This window comes from Berghia stephanieae, chromosome 8, assembly GCF_034508935.2.
Source record: "Berghia stephanieae isolate SIO BIC M18660-M18661 chromosome 8, UCSD_Bste_1.3, whole genome shotgun sequence".
Lineage (NCBI taxonomy): Eukaryota > Metazoa > Mollusca > Gastropoda > Nudibranchia > Aeolidiidae > Berghia > Berghia stephanieae.
The window spans coordinates 33,461,477-33,475,306 of record NC_088367.1 but is presented as its reverse complement, the minus strand read 5'-3'; the positions used below and the strand labels follow the sequence as shown (position 1 = coordinate 33,475,306).

At 37.8% G+C, this 13,830-nt stretch overlaps 1 protein-coding gene across 2 annotated transcripts in view; it reads right to left on the bottom strand.

Annotated features, from left to right (window-relative positions):
* LOC144978547 (uncharacterized) overlaps positions 1 to 9,002 on the bottom strand; it is a 95,855-nt gene extending 86,853 nt beyond the window's left edge. Inside the window, exons 1-2 of one of the 2 annotated variants that reach the window (XM_078924761.1) lie at positions 8,862 to 9,002; positions 1,977 to 2,250 (exon numbers count right to left, since the gene is read on the bottom strand). In XM_078924761.1, coding sequence (XP_078780887.1) covers positions 1,977 to 2,046 — 70 coding nt within the window. In that variant the 5' untranslated portion in view covers positions 2,047 to 2,250; positions 8,862 to 9,002. The remainder of the gene's footprint in view (positions 1 to 1,976; positions 2,251 to 8,861) is intronic. The other variant, XM_078924760.1, reaches the window with a different exon arrangement.
* Between the last annotated feature and the right edge of the window lie 4,828 nt (positions 9,003 to 13,830).

The following is a 13,830-nucleotide window of genomic DNA, read 5'->3' as shown; positions in this document are numbered from 1 at the left end:
TTCAAACTTGGGAATTCAAAGGAAGCTGTCAAGGAAGTCCCAAGTTTGAATTTTTTTTTGCTGTTGTTGACAAGATTAGGGTCATATTAACCAAACGACAATATTTAAAGGATGAGTTTTCTGGCCAAATGTTTTTAGACTGTGTTTAATTTTCTTCAGAATATGGCAGTAAGGCCATTGCAAAGAATGGGTGGATGAATTAATCCGAAATGAATGATAAAGAGAAAATAGGTGGGTGACGCCACAGAGTCAAACATGTATTAGGCTGGGGTGGATTAGAGAAAAGCCTTCAAAACTTGAGCATTCATTCATTCACTCATTCATTCATTCATTCATTATTCATTTATTTATTTATTTATTTATTTATTTATTTATTTATTTATTTATTCATTCATTTATTATTTATTTATGTATTTATTTGTTTATTTATTTATTTATTTATTTATATATTCATTTATTCATTCATTCGTTATATTCATTCATGCATGCATTCATTCGTTTATGTATTTATTTCCCATCAACGATATATATATATATATATATATATATATATATATATATATGTTCCTTTATTTATATATTTATTTCTTAATTTGTTGTTTCCTTTAGTTTATTATTGATTGTTACCTATTTTGAGTTGTTTATTATATTAGAAATTATATGTTAATGTCTGTTTTATATTGCCAATTGCCAAAAGCTTAACATTTGAACTTATATATAGGGGGCAACATCCACTTAACGTGCTCAGAGCGCTTTTACAAGGGGTCTCAAGCCAACAGCAACACTTAACATGTAGGACGAGAAATGCACGGTGATATTACACAAACAGGAAATGGACCAGAGACACCCCCTTCATAACCACAATTGCCCCAAAAGCAGGCTCAAATCAAGGAAAAGCTTCCTCACAGTAGAGAGCCTTCACCCAGACCACTCAGCATTCTTCCGCCTGGATAAATGGGTAGAATGGGACAAGACAGCAAACGATGCCCTCCAGCCCCCAACAGAAAAGCTCCCAACAGGCACAGACCTCAAGAGAAAAGACTGGGTGGCGTTGAACAGAGCTAGAGCAAAGGTGGGAAACACCGCCACCAACCTCTTTAAATGGAAAATCTCACCGGGCACTGAATGCCCATGCGGTCACCCCAGACAGACCATGGACCACATCCTGTCCGAATGCTCGCTGGGACCTCACTGCACCAATGCTGACCTGAGGGAATGCAACCAGGCTGCCCGGGACTGGCTGACTCACTGGCGCGACAAGATATGATGATGATTACACATTACAAGTGCTTATATTAGAATACTAACAAATAGGTGAACATAGAAAGGCTTCGGATGGGAACAGGGCTGAATATGTACGTTTCAGCAAGACAATGAACAAAGTGATGTCTTCAATTTGTTTTCTTTCAATGTTCCTTTGTTTATTGATTTGCTGACGACGGTTTGTACGCGAAACGTCCATTGTATTTTCTGTAATGTTCGTATCCGAAGCCTTCCCATTTTCACCTTTCCGTTAGTATTTTTACGATTCCACGCTTCAAACAACCCCCACCACTATTTACTTCAATTAGAGTCCAAGCTATATTTATCAAAATTAAATAAATAAAAAAAAATTACGCCCTTCCGCCACGACATAACAAGATCCCATCGCCTAGGCATTCCACGAAGGAATATAGATAATTCATCAAACAAGATGTCTGATGTCAACAGGAATCACCCATGTTGTCCAAATGATCAAATTGGGGGTTAATAATCTTACCCAAGGAAAAAAAACGAAAGTGCCTGGAGCTAGGCTCGAACCCCATTGATATATTTCACTTCGCGAAGTCCCAAGTTTGATAGTTTTTGCCAAGGTGAGTGTAATTTAAATCGATCGATATTTGAAGGACGAGTTTTCTGGCCAAATCTTGTTTTTAACGATCATAAAGCGTTATAATAGAATAATTAAAACAACAACAACAACAAAAAACACTTACCAGTTAAGAAGACAGATGCACAAAGAATCACAAAGCTATTTGTCGTACAATCCATCACGTGCAGCTCCATCTTCCCCCAATACCTGTAAGGTACTACTTTGCCGGAGCCTTGCCTTGTACGTTAAATCCAAAAACACGAAATATTTAATTTATTAAATAACCAAACAATCACCACAATTCACGCAATATCAATAAATCTAATTTATTCTTGTTTTCTGAGTTGATAGTCATCAGCCAACTGATAATTTAATTAATTATCAAATCTGCATGCTCACTGTCCATAAAGGAAAGAGAAAAATATCTGGTGAGTGTGGTGGGAACTGGTCATTGCATCACACAGTTCGAAAATACTACATATTTACAAAACCAACAACTTGGCCTCGATATGCACATTAAAATAAATTGTAAAGTTGTCAGTCAACCAGAAACGTTTCTTTTATTGAGAAGAGACTTTTATCGGTAAGACCCGGAATGATAATAGGTACGTATATATATTTAAACTATTACGTTAAAGTAACACACACACACACACACACATAACTTTAGCTTTTATATAGCGCACTATCCACTAAACGTTCTCAAAGCGCTTTACAAAAGGCTCCCTGGTCAACAGCAACACGTAACATGAAGAACAAGACATGACAGCCTGTTAGGCGATATTACCAAAATATCCGACATAGATAACGCTGTTAACGGCCAGGTACTCATTTTACACTTGAGTACGGTGAGAGAATGTGAGTAAAGAGCCTTATCCAAGGACTCAACTATGCGCCGAGCGAGGCTCAAACCCAGGACCTTCCTATCCGAAAGCGAGTGTCATACCACTAGACCACATAGCCACACCTTCTATTCTTCCGGTTCCAAACTCCTTGGAAGTGTGTATTTAATCATTCCTGCGCAGGACTAATAATAAATATGTTACTTATTGATAAGATGACATAACTATTTTAGTAGCAAGACGTATAGTCAGATTCTTAAGATTTACGGTAAGTAAGAGATCGAGGATGGATGATCATTATTGACGACCAGCATATATTTAGACTAGAACATAACGTGTCATCATTATAAAACTGGAAGATCAATTACACAAGATATGTATCCAGTCCTAGGGAAGAGTGGTTTTACACTTCCAAGGAAATTGGAACCAGTTAATTTTTAAGTTTGTTCCCTATTACGCTGTCATCTGCCATTTTACGGATAGAATCTTAAAATTTCTTAGATATGATAATAGAGTTTTATTATACGATTCTTAAACTCTTGCTTTTTGGAATGCCGTGTTCCCAAACGCAGCACAAGCTTGCGAATGCGCGTTGGGAACAAAGTTCGAATTCCAAAACGCAAGAATGTAAGAAATCTTTTATTCTAGGCCCCTCAATCGATTCATATTTCGTCATATTACACTTAAATAATAGGGTCTACATTTTTTTTTAATAACATGCATTTTAGTGAAATTTACGCTTGATAATCTGACGTCACAAATTATTATTGTAAACATGATATCATTACGCGTTACTATTTAGGGAGAGGGGTGGAATAAAATACGATTTTTTTTAACGAACTCGGGAACTTATTGACTTCCAGGAAAGATCTCGTAGACTCGGGTTTTCGGCTCTTGTGTCAATCTAATAATATTCCTGATATCATTTAAATATCGTATATTCTTCTATACAACGGGATGGCATACTGTTTCGACACGATTATATTAATATGATTATGAGATTTATTATTTTTTTAATGTAGGGTATACAATGGTTGCCAGTGAGAACTTGGCACCGGAAAAAAAAGCAAAAACAAAACAAAAACAAACAAAACTAAAACACACACACACACACACACACACCAACACACATAAACAGACACACACACAAACATCAACAACAAAAATCCACCAGATTTCATGCCAAAATTCACTGGGGTTTTTAAAAATTTTAAATCACGGGAAAGATTCATTTTAAAAGCTTGTCTTCCCTATCTGTTAAGCATTTTGATTAGAGCCTATCGCGAAGATAATAAAAAATTAGAGAGAGAGAGAGAGAGAAAGAGAGAGAGACAGAGAGAGAGAGAGAAAGAAAGAGAGAGAGAGAGAGAGAGAGGGGGGGGGGGAGAGAGAGAAAGAGAAAGAGAGAAAGAGAGAGAGAGAGAGAGAGGGGGGGGGAGAGGGAGAGAGAGATTGAAGAAAAAGTAATTTTTTTTAAATCACGAGATATATATATTATTTTTTTTCAAAAACATCAAAAAATCACAAGCCTAGATCTAGTGTAAAAACAAAACAAAACAAAACAAACAACAACAAAAAAACCTTTAAAAAAACCAAACTCGCCAGCGCTGCCAAAAATGTGGGATAGGCGGCTTGCCCTTATCAGCATATCGCCCATGTGTGATTTGTCATAACTGATAATAATAAGTGTGATAAACATCTTATTGTAGCAATGATGCAACATGGCATGAAGTTAGGGACTTCTAAGAATAGTATCTCTTTTGGTCGCCTTGCATGAAGTGATGAAACGGAAACAAATTATGTGCGAGTGTGAGTCGTGAGTGCTATGTGTGTACTATCTGTGGCTCGCTAGCTCAGCGGCATAAATAAATGAAGCACGGTTAAGCGTGATCAGTGCCCAGACGAGTGACAGTGATCTTGGAAAACTCTGCTCCCGACGTTATTATGTTAATGAGTAAGGCACTTTACATACATTACCCTACTCGGGTGTGATTGAGAGTGCTTGGGTATTGATGCTATGCGTTTAGCCAAAGAAATTCATAACATCCACCAGCTGGATATAACATACCAACACACAAAACTATGTGTAATCTTGAACGTATATATATATATATATATATATATATATATATATATATATATATATATATATATATATATATATGGTCTGATTGATAGAATTTATCGAGAGCTAAAACCAATTACAAAGAGCTGAGTGATGTCAATTCCGTTCTTTCTATAGGCAGTGGTGGTTATTGTAAGAGTGTTAGGGCATAAAGGAGACTTGGTAACTTAAGAGGTAACTGGTTCTGCATGAAATGGAAATATGCCCTATAATATATATATATATATATATATATATATATATATATATATATATATATATATATATATATATATATACTGGGGAAATCAATCAAGAATTGCCAGCCGCATAAGCATGTTAACGCGCTATACAAAGTAGTCCTTCAGGGCCCCTAGATTTAAGATTGTATTTTTTAAAACCAAGAGCGTCGCTTATCAAAGTCACCCGTATTGTCTCCATTTATTGTTGTGCTCACTGATACATTGTCAATATAAAATAAAAAATAACCCTACACTACACACTTACAACACAAAAATACCGACACACTCTGAAAACACACGTACCAACATATTTAGATAATGGTCAGAAAACATGCCCTTCAAATATCGATCGATTAAAATGACCCTTCTTATCTTATCTTTTTTTTTTTTTTTTTTTTTTTTTTTTTTTTTTTTGGGGGGGGGGGTATTTTAATTTATTTATTTTTTATTTTTTCTCTCACAGCGATTCAACTTCATTTTCTATATTCATAGACTTTTCCCAAATGGTTTACAAGAGAGAGAGAGAGAGAGAGAGAGAGAGAGAGAGAGAGAGAGAGAGAGAGAGAGAGAGAGAGAGAGAGAGAGAGAGAGAAATAAAAAAAAGTAAAGAAAGAGAGATTGACATAGAAAAAGGGAAAAGAAGATATTCCTGCCGACAAACATGCACCACATTCCGATAACGTGGGTGTCTATAAATAAACCACTTGCCGAATCATTAGGTAAGACAAATTCTTAGAATTACGCACGCGTCAAAAATTAAAGTTTGTTGCAAGTGGAAAGACAGGTGACGGTGGAAATGAGCTGTCAGGAGACGTGGACTGTCAAAAGGAATCAACAAACCCAAACACGGACCGTTTCGGGCTCAAAATCCTTCTTCAGCCAAAAAAAAAAATCAAAACAAAAAAATTACCAAAAACATAATAAATAAATAACATAACATAACCCATGAAAACATAAATACATTACTAAAAATCTGTATTATTTTAAAAGTGTAGATTGAATAAAGTGGACGTCACTCTTGTCTTTGTTATTCTTTTTTGCCACCACGTTTATGAGTAATTCTCACTAAACTGTATTAACCAGAAAATAAAAAGTACATGGATACACAGAGTATTGTGTTTTGGTTCGTTATATGAATTTATGTTTTCATTGTTTTTTGTTTTATTTTTTTAATATTTTTTTTTTTGCTTGATCAATAGAACCAACACAGAAAACTTTGAGTAAAATTGTGTGATAACTAGTCACCCTCCTGGCGGTATAAAAACAATAACAACGATCTGAGAGAGAGAGAGAGAGAGAGAGAGAGAGAGAGAGAGAGAGAGAGAGAGAGAGAGAGAGAGAGAGAGAGAGAGGGTCGATTTAATACACGTTATTGTTTATAGATAGAATGCGCTTGGCCAAGGAGTTCACAACATTGCCATCCGGAAGTATAACGGACCAACACACAAACTCTGTGTAACCATGAACTTTTATAGATAGTATGCAGATGACGTCACTCAGGCCTTTGTTATTGTTTTTGCCATCCGCGTTTGTGAGTTGTTCTCACTAAACTGTATTAACCAGACTATAAACGTTCATGGTTACACAGAGTTTGTGTGTTGGTCCGTTATACTTCCGGATGGCAATGTTATGAGCTTCTTAGCCAAGCGCATACTATCTATAGTCTGGTTAATACAGTTTAGTGAGAACAACTCACAAACGCGGATGGCAAAAACAATAACAAAGGCCTGAGTGACGTCATCTGCATACTATCTATAGATAGAATGCGCTTGGCCAATGAGTTCACAACATTGCCATCCGGAAGTATAACGGACCAACACACAAACTCTGTGTAACCATGAACTTTTATAGTCTGGTTAATACAGTTTAGTGAGAACAACTCACAAACGCGGATGGCAAAAACAATAACAAAGGCCTGAGTGACGTCATCTGCATACTATCTATAAACAACTAAATATGTTTGTCGGCGCACGTCTGAATGTGTGTGTCACAAATTCCATGTTTTGATTGGTCAAAAATCTACTGGTTAACTGCTACTGTCCGTTAAAGGCTGCAGAAAACGGTATAACTCCGTCTCTATTGGACCCATCTATGGCTCTCAATGACCATATTAATATATCGTATGAAGTTGACGTTGTCTGTATCGTAACGGATGAGACGATTTTCCTACAGTTGGTAAATAACAATCTGAAATTAAACGTAAGCTTCAATTTAATATACGAAAAACAGACAAAGGGACGTTTCGGGTTTCCCCTTTATGAAAAAAAAACAGGATGAATGAAACACTACAAACGAATGAGATAATGTGGTAGTGGCGTTGTTAAGATGAATAAACAAAAACATTGATGGTCAGGAAATTGTATGCTCCTTTTGTAAGGAAGTACGAATTAAAATAGAACAAATGATATTCATGAAAGGTGCGCAATTAAGTAAGTAAAAAGAGGGTTGGTAAGGAAAGGGTTTAATGAGATTGAAGTTTTGGAAGAATGAATAAAGCATTATGAGGCGAATGAACATGATAAGACATAAAACACTGGTGGAAATAGGCGGTATAAATAAATATATATATATTATGCTATATCCATATATATTTATTCGTCGTATTCCAACGTAATCGACACTCTTTGATGGCAGGTTACTTTAATAAACACACTAGACATTATTATCTACACATTCACTAATTAATGATAATGACAGACGTACACTGCCGTACTCTGGAGAAAAAAAAACATATTTTAAAATTTGGCCAGAAAACTCGTCCTTCAACTTCAAATTAATATCGATCGATTTAAATGACCCTCATCTTGGCAAAAACTCTCAAAGTCCCAGGTTTGAGAGTGTTTGCCCAGATGAGGGTCATTTAAATCGATCGATATTTGAAGGACGAGTTTTCTGGCCAAATTTTTTAATATGTTATTTTTCCAGAGTACGGCAGTACACACGTTAAAGACAACTCACTCAATACTAATTTATAACGGTAAAATAAATTTCTCACGAGGATTTTATAAGGCACTTATTTAATTTATGATCCAGTTAGGCTGTTTTACCCGCAAGTTCCTAGCACTGGTTCGTTATTTAATTTTACCTATTATTGTTTTTTAAAATGTATTATTCAGTAATATAAAGGACGGGAGGTGGGGAGTGGGTTCGGTAGAGGTCTGTTGTCTTTTTTGTATTTTTTTTTTCCAATGTGACTTTTGCTCTTCTAGAGTTTTGCGCTTTTTATATAGCGCGATATCCTTGGCTCAAAGCGCTTTACAAGGGGTACCTGACCAACAGCAACATGTAACATGTAGAACGAGACATGACGCCTGCTTGGCGATATTAAATTTTTTCCCCGACAAAGACAACGCTGTTAACGGCCATGTACTCATTTTTCACCTGAGTACGTTGAGTAAAGAACATTTGCCAAGGACTCAACTATGTGCCGAGCGAGGCTCGAACTCAGCACCTTCCGATCCGAAAGCCAGTGTCATATCACTAGATCAGATAGCCGCACACTGTCAGGAACTTGTGGAAAGACTCAAATGAAAATAGGACATACGATGTGTATTCTAATTCTATGTACGTAATAATGTAAACTAGATTACTACAACACAAACTGTCCTCATGAAAAACTACACACGAAGGTTAAAGGTCGGCACTTTTCTAAGTAAGCTAGCAGAGTAGCAGTCCCTCACTACGGGCTCGATGTGTGTGAACCAACGACGTGAGGTGAACTGTTGCCAAAAGTGAGTATAAAATAAACAAAAGGATTAAGATTACAAATTACTCCAACCATGACCAGAATACACAGACCAGTTACTTATATTATTATCCACTCAGGTCAAAAGCAAATCCTCAGAAATAAGTGAACTTTGAATATATTTATTAAGTAAACAAATAACTCACAGTCGCCCAAAGTGCTCGCATGAATTTCGTGATCAAATTCAGTGGGGTTTTTTGTTACTTCTCTTTATACTGACTTTCTTTCTGAACCCACTCAACCTCTCCTTCACAAACACACATCCGCTAAAATTTACAACGCGGAGCAACAGGGTAATAGCGTAGTAATCACTAATCACACGGCCTCACACACACACACAAACACACACACAAACACACACACACACACACACACACACACACACACACACACACACACACACACACACACACACACACACACACACACACGCCTCTCTTTTCGATGGTCTCCTTCTTTGCCTCATCCAAAGAGTCGGGAATCTTTCTTTCTTCCTTGTCCCGCGGAGCGCGCGGGGCACTTGATGAATCCAACCATAGCGTGTGCGCGTTGTAATGTGAGACGGGTCTGTGAGCTCTTGAGAGTTTGAGTTGAAACTTGGGGCTGTTTACACGCTGAAGATTGTCTAGAAGTTGTTGTTGTTTACAGTGTGATAGAAAAACGTCTTCTTCTTCTTCTGTGCGGAAGGTCCTGAGTCCGAGCCCTTGGAAAAGACTCTTTACTTCACATTCTCTCACCGTACTCAGGTGGCCGTCAACAGTGTGTCTCTGTCGGAAAAATTGCAATATCGCCTAGCAGGCATCATGTCTCGTTCTACATGTTCCGTGTTGCTGTTTGTCAGGGACCCATTGTAAAGTGCTTTGAGCACAATTAGTGGATATGGCTCTATATAAAAGCTCAAGTTTTTGTGGGGTTTCTTCTTCTTCTTCTTCTTCTTCTTCTTCTTCTTCTTCTTCTTCTTCTTCTTCTCCTCCTCCTCCTCCTCCTCCTCCTCCTCCTCCTCCTCCTCCTTCTTCTTCTTCTTCTTCTTCTTCTTCTTCTTCTTCTTCTTCTTCTTCTTCTTCTTCTTCTTCAGTATCTGGGGTTTTAGAGGGAAGCAGGGAGCGATTTTTTGAACTCATTAGTCGAAAGGGCTTATTTACAAGTGGTTGGTAGGCGATGGTGGAAGGGAAGAAAGAGTAAAGAGGATGGTTTGTTCTTGAGAGAGGGATTTCAAAATTCAATGCTGAGTTTCTTGTTTTGTTGTTGTTCCGTTTCAAACGGCTAGTTGGAATTTCGAGTTTTCCGTCTTGGAATGCTATTTAAATCCTTTGGATTGTAAATTGTAAATCGTTGATTTTTTAAGTTAGCTATTTGTAGCAACTGCAATTGGATTCACTAGTCTGATGTCACGTCGCCCAGCAACGGCGAGCAGTGTGGTTCTAAATAAAGAAAATTGGTACTTTTTATTCTTCATGCTGGCTAGAACTTTACATATGTCATGTGATCAGAATGTATAAAAGTCAAAACATGAGCAGATTTATAATGTTTTTCTCCTCCGGATTCACTTTTATTTCATAAGGCGTCCGCCATTGTTCCGATAGTTTAGAGCCAGTTACTAAGTTACCTTGCGTTATTACGAGGGAAGTGACGTCATAACTGTTGAAGCCAATACTCTTTAACAGTCGTAACGTCACTTCCCTCATAATGACGTATGGTAACTTGTAACACTGGCTCTAAACTATCGGGAGCATAAAAGCGTATCCTGAGTTTAAAAAAACATAAATATGATCATGTTTTGACTTTTACACATTCTGATCACAAAGCATAATATGAAAAATTCTAGCCAGCATGAAGAATATAAAGTAATGATTTTCTTTGCTTAGAACCAAGATGGCCGTCGTTGCCGGGTGGCGTGACATCAGACCACTGAATCCAATTTTTATCTCCTAAAAATTACGATTTTATTATTTCTTAAGTGGATAGGTCTGGTCCAAACATTGTGAAAACTGCTCGCAAACTGAAAGAAGGTATTCCTGAGGCATTGAGCTGTCAATCAATAAAAAACAACAACAAAAAATAAAATAAATAAATAAACAAAAAAAAATAATAAATACATAAAATAAAAATAAATAAATAAATAAACAAAAAGAAAACGTGAGCTTTTATATAGGGCAATAGCCATTAGCAGTCCTCAAAGCGCTTCACAATGGGTCTCTGGCCAACAGCAACACGTAAAATTTATGTATAAAGAGACATGACGCCTGTTAGGCGATATTACAATTTTTATTTTATTTTTTCGACAGAGACAACACTGTTACCGGCCAGATTTTCATTTTACACCTGATTACGGTTGAGAGTAGGACTCAACTATGCGTCGAGCGAGTTTGGAACCTAGGACCTTCCGATCTGAAGGCTAGTGACATACCATATGACCACGTAGCCGCCATTTGTGACTTGTCGTCCCGCTCTGGCATTATGTCGGAGTTGAGCAGATATTTCACGTGTACTTTTTGGCAGGTCTCATAACCCAAACTGCTACGATCTCATTACTGTAAGGAAATTATACTGTCAAACCAACGCGAAATATTGTTGTCTATTACAACAATGTTAAACCTGCCCCCCCCCCCCCCCCCCCCCCCCCCAACCCCATGGCGCTGTTGAGAGACAAATTCTAATCACTTTTAAAATTCAAATTTATTTCTCACTGCACAGTATTCAAACATCTACCTTTTCGTTTTCAACCTGTGAATTTAACACATGAATAGACATGCTTTGTGTAATTTTTGAATGTTAGTGTGTGTGTGTGTGTGTGTGTGTGTGTGTGTGTATGTGTGTGTGTGTGCATGTGTTTGTGTTTGTGTCAGTATATTTGGGACTGAATGAGGTAATGTGTGTATTTTGTTTATTGTGTGCATTGTGTGTGTGTGTCTGTGTGTGTGAGTGGTTGCGAGTGTGTGAGTATTTTAAAGGAAAAGCTGAGTGATAAACACGAGTGTATGCAAGAAAGACAGAAAATGAACACAATTTATATAAGAGAGAGAGAGAGAGAGAGAGAGAGAGAGAGAGAGAGAGAGAGAGAGAGAGAGAGAGAGAGAGAGAGAGAGAGATTGTTTGTTTTTGCTGTTGTTGTTTTTAAGGGTTTTACGGCACTTGCATTAAGGTCATATCAGCGCCAGTAACAAGGAAGAAAATGGGATAATAAAAAGTTCTAGAATTACAATTAAAGCACCCAAGAAAAGGTAAGACAAAGGGGAATTGGTTCAAATAAGAATAAGAAACAGGTGTAGATTCCAAGAGCACATTATCAAAGTATTTAGTTTGAGATCACTACAAGTCTCATCCAGACACAAGCACAGGTCCCCACTAAGAGGAATATAGTCAAATGTTTTACAAATCATATATAATATAAAGAAAACAAAATACAGTGAATAACCGAAAGATGATTTGCAAAGAAAAAAATATCATCTCCCAAAACTAACTATACATTTGACTGTTTCCCTCTCAGCCAGGGCATATGGCCAGGACCAGGACAAACCCAAGTCAGAAAAGAACATGGAAAGCAGTTGGGAGAAAACGAGTATAAATAGGGGGATAGAAGACACAGAAGTACTCAACGAGGAGAGGAGGAAGAGAGAGAGAGAGGGAGAGAGAGGAGAGGGGAGGGGGAGGAGAAGAGGGAGAGAGGGGGGGGGGGGGGGGGGGGGGGGAGATAATAACCCTATTACTGTCGTACTCTGGAAAAACTACATATTTAAAAATTTGGCCAGAAAACTCTTCCTTCAAATATGCAACTTAAGGGATGACTTTTCTAGCCAAATTTTTAAATATGTATTTTACCAGAGTAGGGCAGATTACTGATATATTATGATAAAATAAAATTGTGCGAGTTCTGTGTTAACGTATAAAATGAGTACTTGGTCGTTAACAGCGTTGTCTCTATCCGAAAAAAATGTAATTTCTCCCAACAATTAACAGGCGTCATGTCTCATTTTACATGTTAAGTTTTGCTGTTGGCTAGGGACCCCTTGTAAAGCGCTTTGAGCACGTTTAGTGGATATTGTGCTATATAAAAAGCTCCAAAGCTCAAGCTCAAGTATAACTCGTTTAGCCAAAATGAAAAAAAAATAGTTGATTTTTAAAAAAAAAAATTTTTTTTTGGGGGGGGGGTTATTAAAAAAAAAGTTTAACGACGACAGTGCAGTTTTCTAGTCCAAAAAATCAATGGCAAGCTAGCAAGATTGAATGTAAGGTTTTATGGAAAGCTGGGAGAAATCACTGACTCACGACTATCTAGTTTTAATTCCATCTCGGTAAGTTCATCCAATGCCTCGCAGTGTGTTATTTTATTCATAATTGAACTTCGATTAGATAAATAGCGTATAGCATAGAGTGATTCGTTGGGTTCCCCCCACCACCACAATCCCTAATATTCCATTTCCATCAAGGTTAGGAGTTCTCGTCTTTACAAGTAGGTGCTGATGGTGTGCGGCTATGTCGTGGTCTAGTGGTATGTCACTCGCTTTCGTATAGGAAGGTCCTGGGTTCGAGCCTCGCTCCCGGGGCATAGTTGAGTCTTTGGAAAAGGCTCTTTACTCACATTGTCTCACTCGTACTGAGGTGTAAAATGAGTACCTGGCGTCTTGTCTTTTTCTAAATGTTTCAGTTTGCTGTTGCTCAGGCACCCCTTGTAAAGCACTTTGAGCATGTTTAGTGGATTATGCGCTATATAAAAGCTCAAGTTTAAGATTAGTTTGGAGGCGCGCGGGGGAGGGGGGGGGGGGTCCGAAGGCTCAGTCGCTAGAACACTCGACTCACAAGCGCAAGCGCGGACCGGTTTCGGTTTTAGTGTTCAGTCGATGTTTAAAAATGATTGGCTGGCGAGCTGCCAAGTCACAGCTTGTTGGAAGGAAGGGTCCAAACCCCCTCCAACGGGTGTGACCATGTGGTCTACTGGCTTTCGGATAGGAAGGTTCTGGGTTCGAGTCCCGCTCTGAGCGGCGCATAGTCGAGTCTCATCGTACTCAGATGTAACATGAGTACCTGGTCGTTAACATCGTTGTCTC